This window comes from Elephantulus edwardii, unplaced genomic scaffold, assembly GCF_000299155.1.
Source record: "Elephantulus edwardii isolate Elephantulus edwardi_28Jun2011 unplaced genomic scaffold, EleEdw1.0 scaffold00141, whole genome shotgun sequence".
NCBI lineage: Eukaryota > Metazoa > Chordata > Mammalia > Macroscelidea > Macroscelididae > Elephantulus > Elephantulus edwardii.
Genome location: NW_006399891.1, coordinates 6,246,783 through 6,274,175, shown reverse-complemented (window position 1 = coordinate 6,274,175; position 27,393 = coordinate 6,246,783). Strand labels below are relative to the sequence as shown.

General features: G+C 42.8%; 1 protein-coding gene across 1 annotated transcript in view; it reads left to right on the top strand.

The window, feature by feature from the left end:
- Positions 1–2: 2 nt before the first annotated feature.
- The window catches only part of FAM189A2 (family with sequence similarity 189, member A2), a gene marked incomplete at its 5' end in the record, with an annotated part of 97,567 nt that continues 70,176 nt past the window's right edge, over positions 3–27,393 (top strand). The window contains 2 exons of the mRNA XM_006894424.1: positions 3–185; positions 13,248–13,304. Of these exons, the coding sequence (XP_006894486.1) occupies positions 3–185; positions 13,248–13,304 (240 nt within the window). The remainder of the gene's footprint in view (positions 186–13,247; positions 13,305–27,393) is intronic.

The following is a 27,393-nucleotide window of genomic DNA, read 5'->3' as shown; positions in this document are numbered from 1 at the left end:
TCTCCTCGCGCCGGGCCGCTGCCGCCGCCCCCGGCTCCGCGCTGCTGCCCGCCCGGCCTCTGCTGTCGCTCGGGCTGCTGCAGCTGATCCTGGGCTGCTGCATGGTGGCGCTCAGCTTCGGGGCGCTGTCGCTGAGCAGCTCCCCGCAGGTGAAGAACTCGTGCCCGTTCTGGGCCGGCTCCTCGGTGAGTCCCTGCGCGCCCCGCTCACCCTGAAGGGCCCTTCCCGGGCAGGGGGCCCTGGCCAGTCCTCTTTGCTGCCCCTTGGGGACTCCTTGCCCCGGGCTGCAGTAAGTACAGACGCTTAAGGCCAAAGTTTTTGGAGGGGTTTGAGGCAGAAGGAAAAGATTTCCGAGACTTCCAAGTTAAGTGGGTTGCACCTGGGTAATGCCACTTCTTCGCAGGTTCAAGTTTGTTCCTGTCAAGCTAACAGTAGAACAGAGATTTCCAGCACTTGGGAGAAGGGTGGTGGCAGGAGAGCTGGAGGAAAGAACGAAGCTTCCCTGGGTTGAGTGCTTTGCTGAGAACTACTCCAGGAGGGTGCGGATGCGGGTCAGTTCTGACCACAGTGCCTGGCACCCAGTGGGTGCACTTTTGGAATGGACAGTGGACTTGTTGTGGACAGGCTGAGAGGCACTTGTTTTATTCCCCATTACCACTGTTATGTGTATCTGGAGTTGACTCTGACTCAGCGACCCTCTATTACAGCAGAACTGCCCCAGAGGGCTTCCAAGGCCGTAATCTTTGCGGGAGCAGGTGACCAGTGAATCACCAAGCCGCTGGTGGGCCCGAACCGCGGACCTTTCGGTTATCAGTCGAGCGCTTCGGCCATTGCACCACCAGGACGTCTTAATTACTCATGAGCCCACACTTGAGTGTGAAATGTGTTATCTGGTGCAGGATAGCTGGTTTGCTTGGGGACGAGTTCAGGAGGTAATGAGGGAGTATGGGTAAGCGAGCCCTTGTACCTGGTCATTAAAGCTGGGCCTTAAGCCCCCGCTTGGTTCCTGGAGCCACACAGGCGGCCCGGCTGTGTAGTGTTTAATTCTCAGGAACCTGAACCCGTCATTATGATGAGCTTGCCAAAGCTATGGGGGCAGGGCAGCTAACCGGTTTGGGGGTGGTGGTGCAGGACCCTCTTCTTCCATCCATCGAGGAAGGCTGTTCCGGAGGCAGAGGGATGCCTTCTAAAATGAAAGCCCCAAATCACGTTTGCTTTTGAACTATTTCAGGGAAAATGCACTTAAGGCTTCTAACAAAGTCAGCTACCACCCCCATCCTCTGTGGACACTGGGTGGACACTCCCTTTACTGCCCACCAATGTCTCAATATCCAAGACACCCAACCTCTTGAGGTTTGCCTGAGAGTCTTGGAAACAAGCCCAAGTAGGGTGATTGTGATAGATGCATGTTTCAAGTGAATGACCTTCCTATGAACTGGCTGAATCAAAGGGGCTGGCCGTGCCCATATTGTCACCAATAGCTGTTGTTTGGCAGGCCCACACATATCTGGACTTGAAACCAAATTTTGAGAATATGTGGAGGACTCATTTGAACCCAAAATAATTGTTTGAATAAGAACATTGAGAACATTCGATTCCTCGAGCCTGGCCTGACATTTCATCCTTCAATTGCTGCCAATTTGCTCTCCTTTGAAATACTTGATGCCGACAGCCCTGTGGTATGTTCTGTGCCACATGAATGAAGTTATGGATTTGTGCCCCAGGTGAGCACAGTCTTGCCTTCCTCACTTTGCTCCTGACTCTGCCGATGGCCGTTGAGTGTTCTTAATGAAGGTTCCTCCAGGCAGAATAGAAATCATGTCCTTTCTGCTCCCTATTCCACTCACCAGGCCAAATCCCGCCAAATGGATTACACATTTCATTTTTCTAAATACCAGAAGCCTGTCATGATTCTGGCATACATTTTCAGATATTTTCTCTTTGTAAAACCAGAATCTAATATCTTATGAAAGGTAGCTAGTTGTGGATTATTAAATAGACCCCCCCTTCTAAAAATGGTACTCCACATGAGTTTTCTACTTATGAAATAATTTCAGGTAAATGCTCTTAGATGCCAGTCCAGTTGGAGTGGGGATCAGATCAAGTGTTGAAAGCACCGTCAGCCAGAAGGAAGAAGGATATTGCTCCAGGGCCTGCTCCTAGGACCAGTCCTTTTCTCTCAATCAGTAGTGACACTTTTTACTGCACAAACAAGAGCAGAGAGAGACCTGGTGGTTTGGAACTGCTGATTCTACCTTGTGAAGTAGTTTTCCCTCCAAACCACACCCTACCTACTTGGTTAGAAGTGCAGGGTGGTGTAAACAGTGAAGTGAAGCCTCTTAGCCCAAAGTTTGATGGTTTGAACTCACCTTTAGGGAGCACTCTTGTGCTGCTAATCCAGAAGCCATGTTTTTCCTGCAGTTTAAATCCATCAGCAGCTCTGAGGGAGAAATATGGGCCTTTTCCTCCCTTGCATTTTACAACCTTGGAAACTCAGGGTAGGGTCGCCTATGAGTTGGGCTTGAGTCCATGGCATGAGTGAGTGTTGAGTTCAGAGAGGCCCATGAAGGAGCTCTGGTGGAGTAATTTCTTACGTGTTGGGCTGAAAGATTGGTGATTCAAAACCACTAGTGGCTCTGAGGGGGAAAGATGGGCCTGTCTCCCCTTGTAAAGAGTCTCACAGGAGTCTCATCCTCACTGAGAATTGCCATGAGCCAGAATTGACCCACCATCAGGGGGTTTAATAATATCTTTGAAAGAAAGGCTTCGTAATCTTTGAAGTTACAACCTTGAAAACCTCATGTTATGTTTTCCTACTCTTGACACGCCTGGGTGCCCTGACTGGGGCTTGATTTGATGGCAGTGGATTCTGTGGTGGTTTTATTCTAATTATCTAAGTATGACTTTTTATTGAGGTTGACCTCTGAACTTGGAGTGATAACAGAGTAAGTTCTACTTGTGTAAAGCAACATACAATTTCAGGGGTGTCCATGGGCAGGAATTTTCTGTTGGTGTTTTAAGGGGGGAGGAAATACCCCCTCAGTCGTACCATATGTTTGGTTTTATGTATGTGAGAGAGGCTGATATCTTAAAAGCTTTGTAATAAGGAACATTTTACATTGTAAAGTGACTTTGGGCACGTGGCCAGGAAAGACCAGTCTTTGGAGAAGGATATCATTCTTGGAAGGTTGGAGGAACAGGCCAGGAGAGGAAGACACCAGATGAAATGAATTGATACAGTAACTGGGACCGGGTAGTTGGTGTGTTGGAGTCAGTGAGACAGGCTCAGGACAGGGCAGGCTTCAGAGCTAATGTACAAAGGGTGGGTATGGGTCGCAGCTGACTCAACAGTACATAATAACAACAACAAATTGTGTAGCAAACTCTCACCTATGCTCACCAGCTTCAACAGTGGCTTTATCTGTACCCCTAGACTCTGCCATGGGCCTTTCTGAGTGCTCGGATAAATTCTAGAAGACCTGATGTTCCAAGCAGACTAGGGATTAGATCCTTTATACGGGCTGACCCTTTTGTTGGATTAATTTTCCCATGTTGTTTTAAATGACAACTGAGATATCCCATTATTTCATCTGTAAATATGTCAGTATGTGTATAGTACCAGAGAGAAAATATAACTGCATAGGGCAGCTGTGTAGGAATGACCAGGAAGTCTCATGAACCTCCTGTTTTTAATGTTAGGAAAATGTTACATTTCAACAAATGCAGAAAGAACAGTGTAATATACCCCTACTTATCTGTGGCTCAGCTTTGGTGGTTATCGACACATGACCCACTCCCCCTTCTTAACCATCTGCCAACTGTATTAAGGCAAATCCTAGATAACATAATTTCTTCCACTAAGTATCTTGGTATGTGTTTCTGTAGAAAAAGACTTTTAGAGCACTTAAAATTATCACACATCAATCTTTGGGCTGGACTGCTTGGTCGAAAGGTAGTAATTTGAACCGACACAGAGGCACCTCAGAAGGCAGGCCTAGAAAGCTGCTTCCAGAAGGTCAAAGCCTTGAAAGCCGAGTGGCACATTTCTACACAGGAGTTGGAATCTACCTGACAACTGACTAATGACAGTAATAGTTATCCCATGCAATTCGTTATAAAGATAACTGCTCTGGTGGCCTAGTGGCAAGAAGCTGCGTTGCAATCCTGAACGCACACGGTTCTAATCCACCAGCTGCTCCGCATGGGAGAAGGATGGGCAGTCTCCTCCCCTGCAATGAACTGTCTCTGAAAACCCACCACGGGGTCAGCTATGGGTCGGTTCTGACTTGGCAAGACACAGCAACAACATGAGGTTTTTAGGAAATAACGCTTAAATGATGACTTGAGAATGGCAGAAGATTTTTCTCCCCCTAACAACTTTTTGAGATAATTTATCCACGTCCAACTCATCTGTAAACTATTCATGTGTTCAAGGCTTTTTAGTAAATTATTGGAATTCTATGTGGCCATCAGCACCACTGATTTTAGAACATTTTCATCATCCCTCTCCAAAAACCCCTGTGCCTGTTTGCAGTTAATTTCTCCCCAATCTCCCTAGTCCTAAGCAACCACTGAGTTAATCCACTTTCTGCCCCAATAGATTTGTCTTTTCTGGATTTTGCATATGAATGGAATCATACTGTAGCAGTCCTTTGGGACTGGTTTCTCTCGCTTAGCATCCTTTCAGGGTTCTCTCTATGTGGCATGTATCAGGATCTCGTTACTGTACATTGCTGAGTAATAGTCCACTGTGTGGATATGCCACAGTTTACTTGTCTACTCACAGATTTCATTGGCATAGGAAACTAGGTAGTTGAATGGGCATGCCAACTGAATGAAGTCTAAGGTTACTTCAAAACCACATAAGAATGCAGTATAAGAATATCCCATATTTCAAGGTTTGAATGACCACCCTGAAGCCTTAGCCTGCTGTATCAACTAGCATATCTTCTCTTGGCATTAGTGAAAAAAAAAACTGTTGAAATATTTGAAACAAGGTTAAATTCTAACCTAGGAATGTGTGTATGTGTGTGTTGTGTTGGATTCCATTGAGTTGGACCCTACTCAGTCATAGCTGACCCTCCATCAAGTTTTCAGGGACAATTTAATTGCATAGGAGGAGATCATTCTCCCGAGGAACAACTGGTGGATTTGAACTGAATGCTTTTGGCTTAGTAGCCCATCTCTTACCACCAAGCCACCAGAACTCTCTTTTATAACTCTCTATCTACATATGTGTGAGTATATGTACATATATATCTTAATTTTTTAGAAAAAACTGTTAAGCATGATATATTCAAAGGATTTTTTTCTCCCATACATTTGTAAGTGTTCTCACCCTGAGCTGAGCTTTTGAGGCTTCCATCATTTGTCTGGGCCTCAAAGGTATAATTTATATAATTGGCTATATTTATGAATTAACAAATTCTCTAAGTGCTCTTTTGACATGTTGTCATACTTACTACCATTTGAAGGGAGTGTTTTAAATATATCCTTTGTTTTCTTAGCACTCGGTGACCATTTCTTTTCTTCCAGCATTCTAGATTAGTGACTCAATATATTGTTATTCACAAGTTCATGAAGCTATGAAGTTACCTTTAAAACGAATGTAAAGATTAATTGTAGGAGGGTGTCAGGAGGTAGGATCTAAGCTTCCATATTCAGACTAAACTTTGTTAAGGGCAGGAAATTTTGAGATGTGGAAAACCAAGGCAGTCTGGTTCTCACAGAACTATACACAAAAACACACAATGCAGGACAAATTGATAAAGAAAATTTTAGAGTACTTGGTAAATTATTTTGTCTTTATTTATGAAGTAAACATAGGGAGTTTATAACATGGCTCTTTTAATCTCTATGTATAGATAAATAGAGATTTGCCTTTGACAAATGATTCAGAACATGTTTGTCCTCAGATGTTAATAGATTAGCAAAAGGACAGACCTCAAACAAATAAACAGAAACAAAACAAAAAAACAAATCCAGTCCTGTCCAGGTGTTGCCAGAGAGCTGAGCAGAAGATGTCAGAGGGCTGCTCCAGAAGACAAAGTAAAGTAATTGCAATGAAATGTGCAAAGACTTTGCGGTAGGAAACTTATAGCGAGGAACATGCTTGACATTATTTAAGCTGAAGAAAATCTAAATCCTTGAGTTGTAATGTTGAAGGATTCTATGGACAAGTTGTTGAGTGATGCAGAAATCACTAAGGAAGAATGGAAGGAATACACAGAATCACTGTGTCAGAACAGACTTGTCCGAAGGAAGATGTTCAAGCTGCACAGAAGATATAGTAGGGAATAAGAGGCTGCAGGAATGGATGGACTACCAAGTTACCAACTGAGATACGTCAGTAAATGTATGCAGTGCTGTTAGTGCATTCTCAACTTCTGCTAAGAAATCTGAAATTTGACCAGCTACCTGGTCAAGTGACTGGAAGAGATTAATATTTGTTACCATTAAAGTATGTTGAGTCATCAGAATGTGGAAATTGAACAATATCATAAATAAGTAAAGATATAGATGATTGAACTTTGCTTAAAGTGAAGAGGACTAGAAGCACTTACTAATGAAAATCAAAGACAATAGCCTTCAGTATAAATTAGACCTCAACATAAAGAAAACAAAATCCTTACCACTGGGCCAACAAGCAACATCATGATAGAAGGAGAAAAGGCTGAAATTGTCAAAGATTTCATTTTACTTGGATCCACAGCCAACATCATAGAAATAACAGTAATGAAATCAAGCCATTTAATATAATGCTTTCCGGTGTGTGCTGCATAGTATTCTATTGTGTGAATGTACCACGCTGTCTCTATCCTTTTCATTGTGGTTGGGCATTTGGGCAATGTCCGTATTCTTGCTATGGTGAACTAACTCAGTCTCATAAATACAAATACTATATAAGACCATTATTATGAAATGAGTATAAGGATCCAAGGAGGGGAGTTGGGGGGAAGGCTTAATCATAGGGTCACAAAATTTGATGGATGAAGGGAGGGATGGGTAAAAGAAAGGGGAAAGATCTGGTGAGAAAAACAATGTATACGAATTTTTTTTTGTTTTTTTTTTTTACCAGTATAAAAATAAAAATAGTTAATAATATAAATAAGAAGTCAAAGCACATATTGCATTAGGTAAGTCTCTTGCTCTAAACCTCTTTAAAATGTTAGAAAAGCAAAGATACCACTTTGAAATCTAAGATGTGCCTGACCCAAGCCATGACATTCTCTGTTTCCTCACGTGCACACAAGCGTTGTACAATGAATAGAGAAGACTGCTCAATTATGCGTTTGAATGATGGACTTAGCAAAGACTAGACACCTGAAGAATGTACAAATCTGTCGTGGCAGAAGCAGATCCAGGCTGTTCCTCAGATAGAAGATTGTGAGACTTCTCATGTTCTTTGGTCACATTATCAGGAGAGACGACTAGTCCTTGGAGAGAGGTACCATGCTTGGCAAAATAGGTCAGTGGCAAAGAGAAAGACCCTCAGTGAAATGGATTAACACAGTGGCTGCAGCTGGGGGTTCAATCAGGGAGCAATTACGAGGATCATATAGGATTGAGCAGTGTTCCGTTTGTACATAGGGTAGCTATGCATCGGCACCAACCCTATGACACTATCTCAGTTATCTAGAACTGTTATAGCAAAGGTACCACAAATGGATGGCTTTAGCAAACACAAAATGCATTCTCTCACAGTTTAGGAAGCCAGAAGTTTGAATTTAGGGTGCATCTCTAAGGAAATTTTTCTTATTTTCTCTTAATTCCTGGAGTTTGTCAGTGCAGGATTCTGGGTCCAAAGGTTGTGCTCCGCTCCTGGCTCTTCTTTCTGGCACTGAGATCCTCTCTTCTCTGTTAGTGTCTCTTATGAACACAAAAGGTGATACAGCTCCCTCAGGGCTGTGACATGATTGAGGGAGGTGCATCCCACCCTAACCTACAGCTGACTGATTGTTCACATAAGATCTCCTCTTGAGAGAGATGATTACATCATTGCTGCCCCTAATCCTGCATCCTTAACATCACAACAGAGAAGATAATTACAAAGTACTAAGAACTTTGGCCTGCCCAAGTTGACACTATCTTGAGGAGAAACAATTCAGCCCGTGACAGTCACCTTTCTAGAACATCAGCATCCTTTGTGGAAGCTGTTGGTGCCTTTTTCTCTTAAAGTGGTGATTTCTAACTGCTGAGCTTTTGGTGATCCAGCAAGCACCCAATCACTCTGTCACTAGCACTCCTAAAGGAAAATAGGGCATGAGAATGAAGAGCTTTTGATTATAATGGTTTTGTTTTAAAGCTAGAAAATTAAGGTCCATTAACTATTTATGATGAATCACATAGATTTCTGCCTTGTGCATTTTGGTGCCCTTTGTAATTTCTTAAAAAAGGGAACGGCCTCTGCTTTTGCCTGCAAGTTGCAAGGAACGGAGCATGAGTGAAACTCAAATTGCAAATAAACCTCATTATAATAATACAGAGATAATGTCATGTTAGAAAATAGGTCTTCGCCTGTCAGCTCAGGGCGAGCTGCGTCTTGTGAAGGGTAGAAGGAATGTTGGTGGAGCTGTTTTTGCTGTTGTTGTACTTATTTTTTTTTTAAGGAGCAAAGGTGGTAAAAAGAAAAATATGTCTGGGTTTATGTAGGAATTTTTTTTTCCAGGTTAGTCTCCTGTTTCTGGTTTACATTCCTTTGTTCACCCATTTTTGCCATAACTGAGTTCCTTTGATGACACTTTAGTAGTGGAAAGGATACCAGGTGCTGGCACTGTGGTGTAATGGGTGTCAGAAAGGCCGTATTAAGGGACTTTCTTGACTTCCCTCTGGTGGAGAGACCCAGCCAGTGGTCCCCCAGGGGATACTGCAATCCCAGAGAGGCATCTAGTTGAATGCATCGATGCCAGCTTGTGGCAACCCCGTGTGCATTAAAGGAGAGCTGTGCACCATAGGTTTTCCAGGTCACTGAGGTTTTGGACACAGATTTCCAGGCCCTTCTTCTCTGCTGTCTGTGGATGGATGCAAACCTTCAGTATCGAGGTTAGCTGCTGAGTTTGTAAAGCAGTTGCACTGTTCAGGGACTGTCCCAGAGAGGTGGAGGCATTGAATACTTGTGCTTCCTTCTTTTTCTCATTCCCTAACCTCAGCCTCTTTGTGAATTCACCTCCCCCTCAGGATGAGCATCCATTCCCAGTCTCAGGTTCTTAAAAAATTCATACCCACCTGCAGTCTCTGTTCCCACACTCCCCCAGTGGCTTCTTACTCTGCAACCTCCTGCTTCTGCTTCTCCATCTTCTTCTCCTCAATTGAGTTTCCCCAGAGCCTGAGGCCTTGAGGACGGGGGGTGGGGGTGGGGGCGTGGAAATTAAGCCTGATGTATGTCTAACTTTGGTCTGAAACTGGACTGTCATTTCTTAAGACATCCCTGTTAAGATGGGTGGTTTACAAAACTGTGTTGGGACTTATCATGGGTTTATATTGGTTCAATAAAGCAATTAGATTGGAGAGGACATCTTCAATGTTTTGTCTTCTAATATAGAAATGTAATATGTGTCCTGATTAATGAAATCTTCATTTAGTGTTTTCACTGAACTGTGTATTTCCTTCCATGAAGGTTTTACGTAATTTTTGTTATGACTGCCTTGAGATTACTGTTATTTTCCACTTGTCATTTTATACATATTTATAAAGTTACATTTTCTATAGGTTTGTAGTTAGTATATGAAGATATTGTCTATTCAAAGAAAGAAATAAATATAGCTTAGAATTTGGTTTATTTTCCCTTCTACTGTTCATTTGAAATGACAGCTCTATCTGTCATGACCTATTAAAATAAAACTATAAATATCTTTCAATCTAGCAACCCCACCCCTGGGACTTTATCTGACAGGAGTGAAAGCACTGACATGTGAGGATATATGTACATGAGTGTTCACTGTAGCATTGCTTGTGAGGGCAAAGAGCTGGAAATAGAGTGAATATCCTTGGGTAGGGAATTTAGGTCATATAGTGCAATATTATGTGGCCATTAAATGGAGATAAATTAGAGCTATGCCAGTGAGCAGGGATACCTGCCCATAAAGTATTGAGAAGGAGAAGCAGGAGATGGCGGGGGGGGGGGGGGGGGGGGGGGGGGTGGGGGGGAAGTATCTTTCCTGGTGCATATTTTGTAGAATTTACACTTCCTGAATATTCATAAGGAGCTGCAGTGGGATAATGGTTAGAGTGTTCAGCTGTTGCCCAGAAGCCCAGCTGTTTGAACCCACCAGCTGCTCCACTGGAAAAAGATGAAGCGGTTGGTCCCCACAAAGACGTACAGCCTTGGAAACACGTGGTCTACCCTGGCCTGTAAAACTGCTCTGAACCAGAGTCTGCTTGCTGGCAGTGGTCTTGGCATACGCGTATGCTGTTCTTATGTGCTGCCGAAGGAGTCCGCCTCCTAGTGAGAGATAAGACAGAATAGATACCCCCATAGAGTCCCCTAGGCTGTAATCATCTCAGGAGCAGATCAACTTCTTCTTCTTCTTTTTTTTTTCCTGAAGAAGGAAACCTGGTATCACAGTGACTAAGTGCTGGGCTACTAACCTAAAGGTCATTTGTTCAAATCCATTAGCTGCTCTGAGGGGGAAGGATGTGGCAATTGTGTATCCCTGCAAACCCTATAGGGCAGCTGTTCTCTGTCCTGTATTATCACAGTTGTGACAACAGTGGGGCTTTGTCTTTTGTTGTTCTCTCAGAGTAGTGGGTGGGTTCGAACTGCTGACTTTTCAGTTAGCAGCCCAATGTTTAGAACCATTGTGCCCTCAAAACTCCCTTGCTTATGTGCATATGTGTATACATAAGCATGTATTTGTATATAGTTATAAGATTCCAGAGAAAAATATGCACACACATGCACAGTATATCAGCAGACTAAATTGTTAGCATGGAGGAGGGTGAGATGATGGGACTATAGCCAATGGGAGACATTATTGAGGTGTCATTATTTGGGCCTTGTGAGCTGAGCTGGGACACTTCAAAGCATTGCTATAATGGGAAAAATGTGTTCTCCAAAACCGAACCATACGGGAGCTCTGGTGGCCTAGTGGCAAGAAGCTGTACTGCAATTCCAAAAGCACACAATTTGAATCCACCAGATGCTCCGCTGGAGAAGGAGTGGCAATCTCCTCCTGTGCCAGTCGGATCCGATTCAACAGTACATAACAATAAGACAAAAACAAAAACCAAACCATAGAGTTCTGTGTTAATGGAAGTGGGAAGATTGAATCAAACACTGATTGATAATTCAAATGATACTTACACTTTGTTTAAGGGTGCAGTTTCTCTCCAGAACGCTCAGATTATCAATTATATTTTTTGAGAAATAGCTTGCACTTCTTCAGCAGAGTCTGGTAGGCAGCAGGCCAGGAAGGTGGGCGGCACATGCATGCCACACACAGGTATGTGCACACACACAGAATCCATGCATATGTATGTGCACATGCACAGATAGTGTGTGTGCACGCACAAGCAGGTCCGTGCACTCACATGCAAGGATACACACTGTCTGTCACACAAATTTATGTACTACACACAGTCCACAGAGTGGAGCCTGCACTGGTGCCAGAGTTTCTGTGGGATTGCTGTAACCACTTTTTGAGCCAGAGGAGATGCGAAAGTGGTTTTTCCCATTTACCATATCTCTGGGGAGATGAGAGTGATACATAGAGAAGTGAAATGACATGGCCTCAATCAGACAACTTTTCAGAAACTGAGTTGGAGGCCTGGCGTTCATGGTCTCTTGGACTCTGGCCCCAGTGTGTTGCGTAGATCCAGCCTATACATCCTGGAGACTAGCCTCACACGCTCTGAGCGTTTCAGGCAGAAACAGCTTAGAGTGAGAAAGGATCCTACTGAATTTAGATGAATGTGAGGATTTAGTGCTGGGCGGACAGCTGGTAGTATGTTTTAAACATAGATAGTGCAGAGAAATTGAGGACAGGCGTGGTTTTTGGTCCTTGATGTAAGTTGGTAGAATTAACTCTCAGCTGGAGCACAGAGTGCAAAGCCTGCCTGTGTGCTCCAGATTTGAGGTGACATTAAAATCCTTCCTGATTTATAGTTAAAAAACCATAATTGTGAATTGGTATGTTGGGGGGATTTTGGTGCATAGAAAGTACACATGAAAAAAAATCTCAGCTGCATTCACAGGCGTACTTTATTACATAAAGGTAAATATTACTCAGATGGCATCAACACGTTCCTGCGTTGAGTTATGACTTCAATTATTCTTTCCCAACTTCTCTGAGAACTGTGTGACTCAGAGGACTGACCTGGATTCTAGTTTGTATTCGGGCAAAACCTGGTTTCTTACTGACGATTTTATTTTGATGTTTCTTGATGTCTCATTTCATACCATGAGGTCTTTCTTAGGCTATTGCCTTGCCTTTTGTGAAACACATACTCAAGGATATGTATTGGTTGTCACCAATGTCTATACTGGGACCTCGGGATTCAGAGAGGGACAAGACAGGAGTTGACAGTGAGCAAGACAGAGATGAGCCCATAAACCATTGCAATAAAAGGAAATTTTAAAATGTTACATACAGGGATGGGAGGGGTGTGCCAGCAAAAGTTTCTGAGTGAATGAAACTTTTCTTATTGGGGCTTTGAAGGATGTGTTTGTTGGCGTTCCTAACAAGCTAGGAACGCAGTGGGGGATAGGGGTAGAAGAGCATCGCAGCAGTGACGTTCTTAGCCCAGGAATGTCTAAGATCAGGGTATTCTGAGGAAGGACAGGTGTGCCAGGCAGACAGAGGTGTGGTGGAAGGGGTGGGGAACCCAGAAATGAGTTTCAAGAATTAGGCAGGGTGATATCTAAGGAAGGGAGGGATACAGCTGTGCATCTTACAAGACTAACTATGGTAGCAAACTAGGTTCTTCCGGGAGCAGAGAGCCTGGGGTGGGAATAGTGAGTCCTTCACTGACAGAAGGAGAGGCTAATTTCTGTGTTCATGCTTTTAATTGATGTTAGGAAAAACACACACTCAGTTAAAAGAAAAACTTTGAGGTCTTGCATGTAGAGGGAGTGGCCACATTTAGAAACTGAATGGTCTACCAGAGCTCATGTGTTAGCAGGAATATTAAATACTTGTTTTAGAATGCTTTGAAATGTAAGTACTTTAGAAAAATATACTTTAAAAACCAGAAATGACTTCTTGGAATGGGTCTATTTTCTAGATTTATGATAGTGTTTATTTTTACAGGTGATACTCTCTGGGATCATAGGACTGACAACTTGGAAAAGACCTATGATACTGCTGGTATGTACTGAGCTTGTACACCGTTAGCCTTTGTAATGGGCTGTGTGTGAACTCTGTTTATATAAAACATTGAAAGAGCACTCAAGCTTCTTTGTTCAAGAAAACCCAAGTTATCAGTGGGTGATATTAGAAGCCAGATGTCATAGCTATGTGATACTGTTATATCGCATAACAATAAAGTGAGTTGATAATTTTTCTGATTTTCAGAATCACTTATGTATCTCAGGGACCCAGAACTATATATGTGTTTCCCAGAGTTAGACCCATTCTGAAGATATAATTAAAAACAAAATGAGCAACTATATATGATGGGAAAAATGTAATTTTGTATGTAAATTAAAAATGTATTTAAAAAATTTTATTAAATAATTAAATGTATACAGAAGTAGAAGGAGTCACTCCATTTACTTTGGCACCCAACAATTATTAGCTCATAGCTGGTCTTGTTCAGCTACACTCTTCCCTACCCCCTCATCCTCTGTCTTATTTTTTCAAATCTCCATTCTTTTTTTTTCCCCTGTTGAAGCAAATCTTGGATGTTATGTAATTTCTTAATATATGACTTCTGACTGTTGTAATGCTTTGCTTGGTCAATGCCAGAATTTTATTACTAGGATTAACTATATTGTCTCTTTCACCTATGAACTGTGTTTTCTTGATAATATAGACATGATCGTGACGTCATCCTTTGGTTTTATTGCCATGCCTTTTTTATTCAGAGAATCCTAGCAAAAGTAGGAAATTAGCAATGAAACTGCTTGCTTGAAGGATAAAGCAGAGGTCTAGGAAATTCAATTTATTATAATTGTTTGAGTTGGGGTATACTTATATTTTCCCCTGTATTACGTTTTCAAGACCTTGATTTCTCTCTCACCTGTCTTGAAGTGGGATTAAGTAATTTGTCTAAAGCAGTTTTACATATGAACTTGGAAGGTCACCTTAAACAGACTACTGTTTTCTTGACACTGTGCTCTGTACTTAGATGCTTGAACCCAAGGAGAAGCAACACATTACAGGGACATGGATCCTAATCCTATCTTGATTGATCTTGAAAAATGAGAAAGTGAAAACAACTATGAGATATCATCTCATCCCAGTAAGAATAGCAAAATTTAGCAGAATAGCAAACAACAAATGCTGGTGAGGTTGTGGAGAAACTGGAACCCTTATTCACTGTTGTTGGGAGTGTAAAATGGTGCAACCCCTAGGGAAGGCAATATGGTGCTTCTCAAAAAGTTACAAATAGAAATAACATTTGACCCAGTAAAGAAACCATAACCTCCACCCAAGCAGATATATGCTCACCCATGTTTGTCACGACTTTGTTCACAATAGCAAAGGGTTGGAAACAACCTAAGTGCCCATCAACAAACAAATGGATAGAGATGTTGTTGTTGTTGTTATGTGCCGTCGAGTTGCCTGCGACTCATAGCGACCCTGTGTACAACAGCCCTAAACTCCGCTCTGTCCTGTGCCAATCGCACTGTCTCTGACACTCCCATCCCAATTATCCCAGTCACTGAATCAATCCACTTCATAGAGGGCCTTCCTCTCCTGCGCTGTTCCTCCACCCTCCCAAGCATGATGTCCCTCTCCAAGGACCGGTCTCTCCTCACAACATGTCCAAAGTATGTTAGACGGAGCCTCAGAATCCTTGCCTCCAAGGAGCCACCTGGTTTAACCCTTTCCAGGACAAATCTGTTTGTTTTCCTAGCAGTCCATGGTATTCTCAATACTCTTCTCCAGCACCACAGCTCAAAATAAAAGTAATAATATTGGAAAATAGTTTGTGAATAGCTGTAATGATTTTTAACTTTGTGTAGAGTCCTGGTAGCCTAATGGTAAGGAACTACGCTGCCAACCTGAAGGCACACAGTTCGAATCTACCAGCTGCTCCACAGGAGAAAGGTGGGCCATCTCTTCTTCCTGTGCCGTTTACAAGCTGGAGATCAGGTGTGGGTTTGTTCTGAGTTGACAGGCCATAACAACTGCTAGTGGCTTAGTCTATAGGACGTTATGCTGCTAATCAAAGGCAGTGTTTTGCTTGTGGTTTGAATCCAGTAATAACTCTGCAGATTAAGGAGGAACAGGCTTCTCCAACATGATTCACAGCCTTAGAAAACCCTCTGTAGTGTCAGCTGGAGTCTGTTCTGATTCAATGGCAATTGAGTGAATGAGGGTCATTTTGGCTATGACTACTTTATGTGTGTATTTGTGTGTGTATGTAGTATTCTAGATTGTATATTTATCCTAACGGACATTTTCTACTTTTACAGGTTGTTCTTATTTTTCAAGACAGCATCATTTCCATTCTAATAGCAAACTTTAGAAATGTTTGGAGATCATAGACTCAGTGCTGGACATAACCTGTAACGTTGTGTTTCTGGACTCCTTAATTGTCTTAATAAGATGCTTTTCACTGATGGTGTGTTTGCTAAGAATGTTGTTGTTAGCTGCAATTGTATCAGTCCACTGCATCTCATACATTCTGGAGCCAAACCCAGCCATCCCCATAATGGGTTGAGGATCAAACTGTGACCCATCAAGTTTTCACTGGTTGAGTTTTGGAAGTAGATCTTCAAGCCTTTCTTTCTAGTCTATTCCAGTCTGGAAGATCTGTGGAAACTTGCTCAGTGTCCTAGCACCACACAAACCTCCACTGGCAGATGGGTGGTGGCTTGACACGACGAGAACTGTCCGAGTCTGGAGCATGGATCTCCCTCCTGGAAGGAGAGCTCTCTATCAGGCAGCCACACGGAAAGCCAGACTCCCTGCCTGTAATTTTGGTTGTTTATGAAGTGGCAACTTGAGCTATCATTACTTATTTTTGTTTTTTGCTCAAGTGAGAGGTGCATGACTGCAAAACTGGTAAAAGGACAACATTGTTCTCTATTTAACAAAATAAACATTTTGTTGAAAATATGCAAAATAGAACATAAACCTCTTGATTTTTATGTTCATGGAAAAATTATGTTGTAGTTTACGTGCATGGAAATTACATTGACAAGAGAGACTTCATTATCATTTACATGGATGGAAATTTCATTGACAGTGTTCCCATTTGTCGTATTGTGCCAGCATTGTTTTCATCCCCTTGACGTCAATTTTCTGTTCATTAAGTTTCTTGTCTATGTTTTTTTACTGTTACTGTTGTCCATTTAATCTCACTTAGATAATTTCTTAAGAGGACAGTAGTACCCAAGACAAATGCTCTTTATGATATGAGCTTAATTGTTAAAAAAAATTAGTTCATTGGATAGTTTGGTTTAAAAGCTTAAAAATTGTTTTCAACAGTAGACGTTCCTGTGGTTGCAATATATCCAGTACAGCTGGTTTTCAGTAAGAATTTGAAGTCTGTTGCACATATTTTTCTCTTTCTAGTTTTGGTCAAGAACAAACTATTTGGTCTTTGACCAGAGTGTTCGGTAATGACAGCTGGGCACCATCTATTTCTTCTAATGTCAGAAATGCGTTTAGAATCAGAAAGAAAATTCTTTGCCCAGTCATATTCTTGGGTGGCATATGTGGTTAATTCTCAACTCCAAATCCTGTTAGCTAGCACTGAACCTGGAAGAGAACAGGTTAAAATGGGTTGTTGTTGTTGTTGTTATGTGCCATCGAGTCACTTGCGTCTCATAGCGACCCTATGTACAACAGCCCTAAACTCTGCTCTGTCCTGTGCCAGTCGCACTGTCTCCGACACTCCCATCCCGATTATCCCAGTCACTGAATCAATCCACCTCATAGAGGGCCTTCCCCTCCTGCTCCGCCCTCCACCCTCCCAAGCATGATGTCCTTCTCCAAGAACCGCTATTTTAAAAATGACCAACCAGTTTTTCTTTTAATTTCAAGGTTCTAACACTTAGGATAGGAAAGGGGCCTTGGAGCCTAGTGCATAAGGAGTTATGCTACCAGCCCAAAGACAAGTAGTTAAAATGCACCAGCAGCTATGTGAGAGGAAGGGATACTTTCCTCCTGAGCAGTGTACACCCACTAGGGTCAGTTATGAGTTGATTATGATTAAATGTCAACAAACAACAAGAATGTTATATTTAAGATAGAATTTGTTACTCAAAGAGGTTAAAGAATAACTTAAGTAAGATATATATCCATTCTTATAAAAACATTTAGTTTCCAAAGACTAGGTTGTTTTGTGAAAATTGATATTGTTATGCAACAATGAAGGGTGACTACATCATTTTATAACTGTCAAATCACTGAGAATGAAGATACCTTCAACTGTAGCGAGCATTACTCTCGCCTCACATCTCCACATCTGTTATTTCCAGATGTGCATCATCAGTGCACAGAATAGTTGCATGGTAGACTTTTAAATGATTGTTGTAAATACAGTATGCTGGATAATAGATAATAGGTGAGTAATTTGTTGTTGTTATCGTTAGCTGCCATCAAGTTGTATCAGTTCTGTCTCAATTCTGTACATAGCGGCCCATGTACAGCTGATACCTTGCCTGCTCCTGTACCATCCTCACAATCTCTGTACTTAAGCCCACTATTGTGTCACTTTGTCAGTCCATCTCATTGAAGACCTTCTTCTCCTTTGCTGACCCTTAGCTTTTTAAAGCATGCAATCATTTTCCAAGGAGTGGCCCCTCCTGACAACAGGGCTCAAAGTATGTGCCATGGTCTCACTATTCTTGCCCCCAAGGAGCAGCCCACCTGTACTTCCTCCAAGACGGATTTATTTGTTCTTTTGGCAGCCCACGGGATATTCAGTACTCTTTTTCCAACACCACAACTCAAATATCTTGTTACTCCCTCCTATAACAGCACAAGCAAACCCAGCCAACAGGATTTTTCCAGTCCACAAAGCCACATGGTGATCCAGGCTCTTTCCATCTTTGGAGTGTTGATGAAACACCCATCACTTTGTCAAAAGAGGGTAAAGAATTACCCTAACCAGAAATGGTTGTAAGTGGTTTATGTTGTAAGCGGGATGTTTTTACCTTCTTATGATGATAGTGGTATTTCCATTCTGAGACTATAAAGAGATGAATGGGGTCTGGAAACCGGTATGTAGTTTGTTGTTGTGGACCTTCAAGTCAGAACTGACCCATAGCTGACCCTCAGTGACTTTTCATTGGCAGTAAATTACATGGGAGAAGAATGTCCATCTTTCTCTCATGGAGCAGCTGGTGGATTTAAACTGCATACCTTTGCATTGGTAGCTCAATTCCTTAACACTAAGCCACCAGAGCTCCCTGTGTGCAGTTTAGGAAACTGTTTTTATAAAATGAGCTCCAAAAGTCTTTAGCTTTGTGCAGCCTACTTCTTTAAAGAAGAATTCATTGTTGTTAATATTGTTAATAATTTGGACCACAAGGAGAAGCGTGGACTCTTAAGCCTGCAGCTGATGCCCATATGAACCTGGCCACAAATGGCTGGGGATGAGTTGACCAGAACCCAGCCAGGGGAAGAGAAGATGATCCACGCTGGAAGCTAGGCAGAGTACTGCAGAATAATGGTTTGTTTGTTTTTTTAATTTGTTTGCTTGTTTTTTAAGCTTTTTTTTCTATTTATTATTTTTTGTTATTGGTCAAGTTTTGAAGATTTTGTGTAGGTACAAATCCATACTGAAAGTTGAAGTCCTTTACGTTCACCAGCAACTGCTTAAAGTTTATTTTTGACCCACAAGGTTGTTTCTATTGAAGGTTGTTAATTATGGTGGTGGTATTATGTGCTGTACAGTCACCTATAACTCATGGTGACCCTATGAACAATAGCTCTGAACCTTTCCTTGTCCTGAGCCAATATCACTGTCTCTGACACACCTACTCCTTCTGCCCCAGTCACTGTGGCAATCCATCTTATCCAGGATCATCTTCTCCTTCGTTGACCCTCCACCCTTAACAAGCATAATGTCCTTCTTCAAGGACTGGTCCCTTCTGGTAGCATGCCCAAGGTGTGTGAAATAGAGTTTCAAAATCCTTGCCTTTAAGGAACAACTGCTTTCACCCTTTCTAGGACAGACTTGTTTGTTCCCTTGGCAATCCATGGGATGAACAATACTCTTCTCCAGCATCACAATGCAGAGGCATCAATTCTTCTTCTGTCAACCTTAGTCATGGTCCATCACTCAGATGCATAGCAAACAATTGAGAAGACCATGGCCTGGATCAGGCACACCTTAGTTTCTACACTGACATTGTTGGTCTTCAGCACTTTGAAGATGTCCCTGACAGCAAAATTTCCCAAAGCAACTCATCTTTTGATATCCTGACTGCTGGTTCCAAAAGCATTGACTGGGGATGCAAGCAAGATAAAATTATTAATTACCTCAATTTTTTTTTCCATCTATCATGGTACTGCCTATTGCCCTGGTGGTGAGAATCTTTGTTTTCTTTTCTTTTAAACATAGTCTAAACACTATTTAGTTAGGTCTACTACAATAATCTAGGAAACCAATTTGTGAGGATAAACCCCATTGGTGAGGGAGAATAAAGAACGCAGGTAGCTTTTGAGCTGAAGAATGGCTCTGATTTTGGGTAAGATCTGGGAGTCCACAGCTGTTTGGTCAACCTTGCGCTGATCTGTAATCTCGTATTTCTCCTTTTCTGTGTCGAAGATCTCACCCTCCTGGTGGTGCGGCTTCCGCAGCTGCTGCTTCTTATAAAGTAAGCATCAGTGAGGTGCTTTGGTATTTTGACACCACTGATGTCAACTTTAGTGGAGGTGGCAATGACAAATTTCTGGTGTGTTCCCCGCAGAGAAACTCGATTGAGGGTCAGAGGCCCGGTCACAAGGAGCAAACCACTCTCCAGCTGCTTCAGGAAAACCACTCTCTTGCCCCGGTGGCGCCCTGTGAGGATGATGAGGATGGTCCCGGGGGTGATGCTTGCACGCAGCCTCCTCACGTGCTGACTGAAGGGCTTCTTGTCGTGGCTCAGCAGCTTCCGAGGCACGTCTTCAGTAGGGTAGTACCTGGGCATTTTTCGCAGTTTCACCACTCGGGTACCCCCATTCTTGTCACCACCTACTGGTTTTGTGACAGTGGCAAGAACCTTCTTCTTCTTCTCAACCCTGGACTTGGTGGCCGAGTACTTCCTCTTGTACATGGCCTTCCTGGAGTACATGGCCGATCAGGAATACCTGCCGATTCCCCGGACTAGGACAGGATTGCCGCTGCAGTGAGGTTTCCCCTTCTTGCTTTCTTAGCTTTGCCACTCACATCTGCCTTCTTGGCTTCAGGCGTGGCCACAGGCTTCTTCTCCTTGGGGCCTGCCTTTTCACCCGTCATCTTGCAAGATGGGGAAAAACCCGAATCTTTGTTTTCTTGATGTTGAGATGAAATCCATATTGGAAACTGCAGTCCTTAACCTTCTGCAGCAAATTCTTCAAGTCCTCCTTAGTTTTGGTGAGCCAGATTGTGTCATCTGAATAACACAGGTTGTTGATGAGTCTTCCTCCAACCCTGATGCCACATTCTTCTTCATAAATCCAGTCTTCAAAATGATCTGTTCTGTATATGAGTTATAAAAGTGTGGAGAAAGGCTATATCCTGATGCACACTTTTCTTAATTTTGAATCATGTATTCAGACTGATCTTTTGAGGTTTCTTTCAGCTCTCATGTTGTAGGTTTCCAGAATCCTGGTTAGTTACTTGGATGGTTGGGCATTTTCAAGACACCATTGAAAACCTTCCCATGTATAAAAGGGAGTACTAAGATTAATCTTCTTTCTGCTTTCCAAGTAATAAAAATGGATGACTATTGTTATTGCACAGAATTCTTAGTAATACTGTCTTGTATGGATATAGTCCTTGAAAGTATACAGGATTCTTTCATGTACTTTTTCTCATGAGATCTCAGCAGTTGCGGCATGTCCAGTTCACACACAGATGACCCAGTGTTAGAACAGGCCCAGGGGTTTTGACTCTTTGCTGAGGCATCTTTTCACCTGTTCATCCCACCGCTTCCTCCATTACTCATTGGTGGATGTTTCTGTGTGGCCAGCATCATATTGTGTGTGGTTATGTTAGTTGTCACTGAATCAGTGTTGACTCATGGTGACCGTATGTGGACCAAATGTAACCTGGCCCTGCGCCGTCCTCATGACCGCAGCCTGTTTGAGCCCATCTTTGTGGCTTCTGTGCCACCCTGTCTCTCTTCCTCTCATTGACCCTCTAAGTTGCCAAACACAATGCTCTTTCTAAGCAATCTATCCCTCCTGATGATGTGTTCAAAGCAATTTGGACAGTGTCTTCTTGTGATTCATAGGGTTTTCATGGGTTATTTTCAACTGGAGATTGCCAGCCCTTTCTTCCCAGTCTGTCTTAGTTTGGACACTTGGTTGCAATCTGCCCTCCACGAATGACCCCTCTGGTATTTGAAATACTGATGGTGCTGCCTCCAGTGTTGGAGTAGCTTGCATGGCAGCAGTACAACAAACCAGACAGCTGGTGGGTGGATGTGCGAAACAGAAGTGAAATAAGTCTGTTTATTTGTGGCTGGTCAGTTCTTTTTCTAGAGTGTTGAGCGTTTCAGGAATTTTATCTTGCACCCAAGAGAGCCAGAGCAGAACTTATCAGGTGTCAGAAGGTTCCATTTTGAGCCTTGATCTTGTCACTTACAATCAGTGAGTGGCAAAGGAATGATCTAATCCATTTCTTCGTTTGTAAACGGGCACGCACCCACCTGTTGGGGTATCTCAAACTTGAACTCATTACCGTCATGCCAGAATCTACTCCCAGCTGACCTTGTGGGTTTCCAATGCTGTAAGTTGCACCGGAGAAGTTTGCCTGTTTTTCTCCTGAGGAACCACTGGTGGGTTTGAATGCTAGAGAAATGTGAGTAAGGAACGAAAGTAAAAAATTCATGCTTGAAAGAATGATTGTATGAAACAATGTAAATGAGGGATTGCATGGGGTACAGTGTATATGAATGAAACACATGTAAATGACTTATTGTATGAAAACCAGTTTTTAAAAGGAGGGGAATGCATTCTGAAACTGTGAGATCTATGATTAGATGAGAGGCCAGGGTCTCACAGTATGAAATCTTTTTTGTCAGCCACTGAGTAACTGTTCAAGAGACAGTTTGTCTTTAGATTTGGTGTTCAAGTGACCAGTGGCAGCAAACTGTGTGTTTAACACCCTGGGGAGGCTCCATGGGTGGTCTTGGCCACTGGCAACAGAGCTTTGATTTTCTTCCATGATCACCAGCTCCCAGGAGCGGAAGGACCCCGAGACTGTCAGAAGTTGAAGAACTCTTGAACATCCTTGTTGAGTGTCTTTCTGGTGGTTCTGTCTTTCCTTGAGAGTGGTGTATTGAAGTCCCCTGCTCCTCTCATGGTGTTGTCTATTTCTTTTTCCAGTTCTGTTAAAGGTTGTTTTGTATTTTTTGCAGCTCTGTCATTTGGTGCATGGATATCTATTATGGTTATGTCCTCTTGGTTTAGCATTATGTAGTGACCTTCCTTGTGCTTTGTGATGGTTTTTGTGTTGACATCTATTTTCTCAGAGATTAACATGGCTAACTCCTGCTTTTTTCTGGTTGAGAACTGGGGGAGGGGAAGGGAGAGAATAGGGGTAAAATGTGCAACAAGGAATGAATGAAAATCTAACTTCTCTGGAAACATTCATTAAAATAACAAAAGAATATTATTTTTTTTTTTTTTTTACTGAGTCAAGTTTTCTTTTTTAAAGTGTACACTTGGTTGGACCTGTTTATGAATCTTCTCCAGCAGCTGGGGCATCGCCACCTTTGGTATTTCTGGTGTAAATGACTTGAGCTCTGAATTTTGAAACCAGCTTGATAAGCCCTTTACTTAGCAGCTCCTGTAGGGCTGCCCTGGCCAGAGAACCCTGGATCTTCAGTCTCTCAGACACAACAACTGGAGTTATAAGCTTCTAGTTGGGAACTTCTTTACAAAGTTTGTCATATGTGGCTTTGTCAAACAAGACCAGGTTATTGAGTTTGTCCCAAACTTTGCCTTTGGACCACTTCTTCTTGGACTTGCCCCCAGATCGAATCCATATATTTTTTTTGGTCAGGTAATCAGCTTCAGGATAGGTTTCATCATTGACTAAAATATTTTATTTAAAAAAAAGAAAGAAAGAAATTGGAAGAATTCTTGAGAAGTTGGAAGAATTCCGTCTGTGGCAGGAGCACAATCTAGGCAGCACCTTGTTTTGCAAACTGACATGAGCTAAATTGAGTGTCTAAAGTGCATGGTTTTACTTCAGAAACAACAGGTAATTGCTAGGCCACATAAGGCCATGCCAGCCTTGGCCGCCCTGGCCCCAGCCACTCCAGCATTACAACCCGTCTGCATTCAGTAGCCCGCCACAGCCTCTGCCACCTCCATCACACTTATTCAGCCTGCCGTCCTGCAACATTATGCTGTGGTGATGGCAGCTGCTTGGCACTCATCCTTACTTTCACCTCCAGCCACCTGCCCAAGCATCACATTCCCAGCCTCACCTGACTCCCATCTCACTCAGTCACCCCTGGCCACCCAGCCACTGTCCTTGCTTGCCATTCAACATCATTTCTGCCTCAGCTATCTATCCTTCACCTTCCACTCCTTCCACATGCCACACTCTACCCTACCCTTCCTGCGGCTCGGCCTGCTGCAGCAGTGCCCACTGCCCTCCGCTTTCACCCACTGCTTCACCCCATCTTCTCAAGTCAGACCTGCAGCACCCTCCTCAATCCATGGTCCTTGAGTTGGAGGTGGAAGCCCAGAAAGGACCAGGGAAAGTAACCTGTGAATCTTCCCTGGTGGACGGTGAGCTATTAATACCAGCAAGTAGAAGCTGGAGTGCGCGGTGTCTTTTAAGAGCCAAAGAATCAACTTTTGGCTCAAAGGGGTGGTTTTATATTTACTTTGGGTTTACTATCAGGGATTCCTCCCCTCTTTCCTATTTGACTCTCCCTCTCCTGATCCTAAACTAGAAAAACCAGTAAGTGCTCCCCACTCATCTGTAGCAGCATCTAAACTGTCAAGTTTAAATACTTCTCTCTTCCTCCTTTTTATCCTCTGCTTTCCTACAGTCATAGATCCCAAGCCCAGATCCTAGCCTTATCCTCACTTCACAGCTCTGCTCCCTTGTGTTTGCCTGCTGGGGCCCTGTACAATGCCTTTATTCACAATACCTACTGGTATGTGAACCAGGTGCCCCAGCCCTGACTCAGGGACCCTCAGGCTCTTTGGGCCTCACTGTCTCCTCTCTTGGGAGGTTCTTAGTGGGAAATCTAGTTTTCTTTGCAGCTAGCTTAGTGGAGATGATGATGATAGCCAGGCGGGACTCAGTGCAATGCTCACTTGAGGTGTCTGCAGCAGAAACTACCCAAAATACAGGCCACACAGCAGCCCCAGCACATCGCAGATCCTCTTCTTCTCCAGACATAGGTGTTCATGGTGGTGTATGTGCCGTCGAATCGAGTATGACTCATAATGACCCTCCAAACAACAGATCTGAACCCTGTCCCATCCTGTGCCATCCTCAAAATCAATCTCTTGTGTCACACTTAAGCCCATTGCTGTGGTCACTGTGTCAAACCTGGTTGAGGGTCTTCCTCTCTTTTGCCATCTTGCCACCTTTCTAAGCATGATGTCTTTCTCCAAGGAAAAGGCTTTCTCATAGTAAGTGACTGAAAAGACCATGGCCTGAATCAGGAACACCTTAATCCTCAAACGGAAATCACTGCTCCTCAATTATTTGGAGAAGTTCCTAAATGTAGACTTTACTAGTGCAATATGTTTCCTGATCTCCTGACTGCTGGTACCAATTATATTGATTGTGGATCCAAGTAAGATGAAGTCATTGACAATTAAAGCTTTTTTTCCATTCATTATGATGTTGCCTGTGAGTCCAGTGGTGAGGGGTTTTGCTTTCTGGGCATTGAGATGCAATCCATATTGAAGGCCGCAGTGTTTAACCTTCTGCAGCAAGCGCTTCAAGGCCTCACTTTCAGCAAGCAAGGTGTCATGCACGTAACAGAAGTTACTGAAAAAAGGGAGCTCTGGTGGCCTACTGGCAAGAAGCTGTGCTGCAACCCTGAAGGTGTGCAGTTCAAATCCACCAGATGTTCCACTGGAGAAGGATGGACAATCTCCTTCTGTGCTGATTGGATCTGACTTGCTGGTTCACAACAAGAAAAAAAAAGTTATTGATTAATCTTCCTTCAATCCTGGTGCCATATTCTTCTACACAGAGTCCACAATCTCCAATAATTTGCTCAGAATACAGAATAAATAGATACGGAGAAAGGATATAACTCTGAAAACATACCTTTCTTAATTTTAAACTTTGTAGGCCTATTGGAAGCATCATGATAGATGGTGAAGAAGTTGAGATTATTAACAGCTCTAGTATTGGTTCCACAATCATCACTTGGTACCTGCAGCCAGAAAATTAACAGACACATTGCTATGGGAAAGTCTGCAGTTAGAGATCTCTCCAGAGTTCTGAAGAGCAATGATGCCACTCTGGAGACTAAGGTGCACCTGATACAGGCCATGGTCTTTGCAGTCACTTGCTATGCATGAGAGGGCTAGACAATGACTAGGGATGATAGAAGAAGAATTTGTCTTTTAGCTGTGGTGCTGGAGAAGAGTATTGAATATACCATGGACTGCTAAGAAAACAAACAGGTTTGTCCTAGAGAGGGTTAAACCAGGCTGTTCTTTGGAGGCAAGGATTCTGAAGCTTTGTCTGACATACTTTGGACATGTTGCAAGGGGGGACCAGTCCTTGGTGGGGGATGTCATGCTTGGGAGTGTAGAGAGACAGCACAGGAGAGGAAGACCCTCTTTGAGGTGGATTGATTTAGCGACTGGGGTGATGGGAGTAGGTGTGTCAGAGACAGTGAGATTAGCACAGGACAGGGCAGAGTTTAGGGCTGTTGTACATAGGGTCGCTATGAGTTGCAGGCGACTCAAAGGCACATAACAACAACAGTGTTCCCTTGCTCTGTTTGCACAATAGCCTCTTGGTCTAAGTGTAGGTTTTGCATGAGCACAATTAAGTGTTCTGGGATTCTCATTCTTTTCAATGTTAATCATAATTTGTTAAGATTCACCAAGTCAAAAGCCTTTGCAAAGTCAATAAAGCACAAATAGACATTTTTCTGGTATTCTCTGCTTTCAGCCAGGATCCATCTGACATCAACAATGATATCCCTGGTGCCAATGGCCTCTTCTTGAACCTCTGGTAGTTCTCTTTCTATGTACCGGTCAAGCCATAGGTACAACATCCAAATCATATAGCTTCCTTCCTATTTCACAGAACATATTGTGGTTATTAAGTGACGCATACTCTTGCTAAATGCCAACAGCCAGATTGTGATCTGCATCTCAGTCCATTGAAGTGCTTGCCCAGGATTCTGAAGCTGAAGGCTTGGATTGTTGGGTACCCAGGGTAGCCCAGAATTCATGGGGTGAAGAAGGCAGCTGGTATCCACAGCTTGTCACAAGGGACCTGGCTTCCCTGTGACATGACCTTGGTAGAGCTTCCAACCCCCAGCTTCCCCTGGCTCCTTCCCGAGTTTCTGAGACTACTTCCTGTAGATTCTGTGAGCTACCTGATACCGAACAAGAAATTCCTTTTCTGCCTAAATAGCCCGAGTCGGGTTTTGTTTGTTGGGACTGTAATCAAGGACTCTGATGGTTGTGGGCTCTGAGTTTTCTTCTGTGAATATTACTTTCATCGTATGTATTTTTGAAAGATAAGTGAAAAAGAAATAATTGAAAGAGATTTATTTAAAATATTTGGATTATGATAACTCGCTTGAAGAACAGGAACAGCTTGGTGCTCATGTTGGATTGGAGCTTGGTAAGTTTTTGCTATCTGTGGAAAGTGTTGGGTAGAGAAGGCTGAGATTAGGAGGAGTTGAATTCTACTGGCTATCAGTTCTTACTGAGAGTACTAAAAGGTTGCCTAGAGTTTTTAATTAAGGGAAAATAATAATTTATAAATGTGGTGGAAAAGAGTGATTTATAAACATCATATATTCATTCTGATGGAGGAGAAAGAATGTAGGCTTTTGTCAGGTCTGGATTTAAAACTTTCTGACCTGTTACCATAGAACCTGTGAAAGCTGGAACCAGTGTAATGTGGAAACTT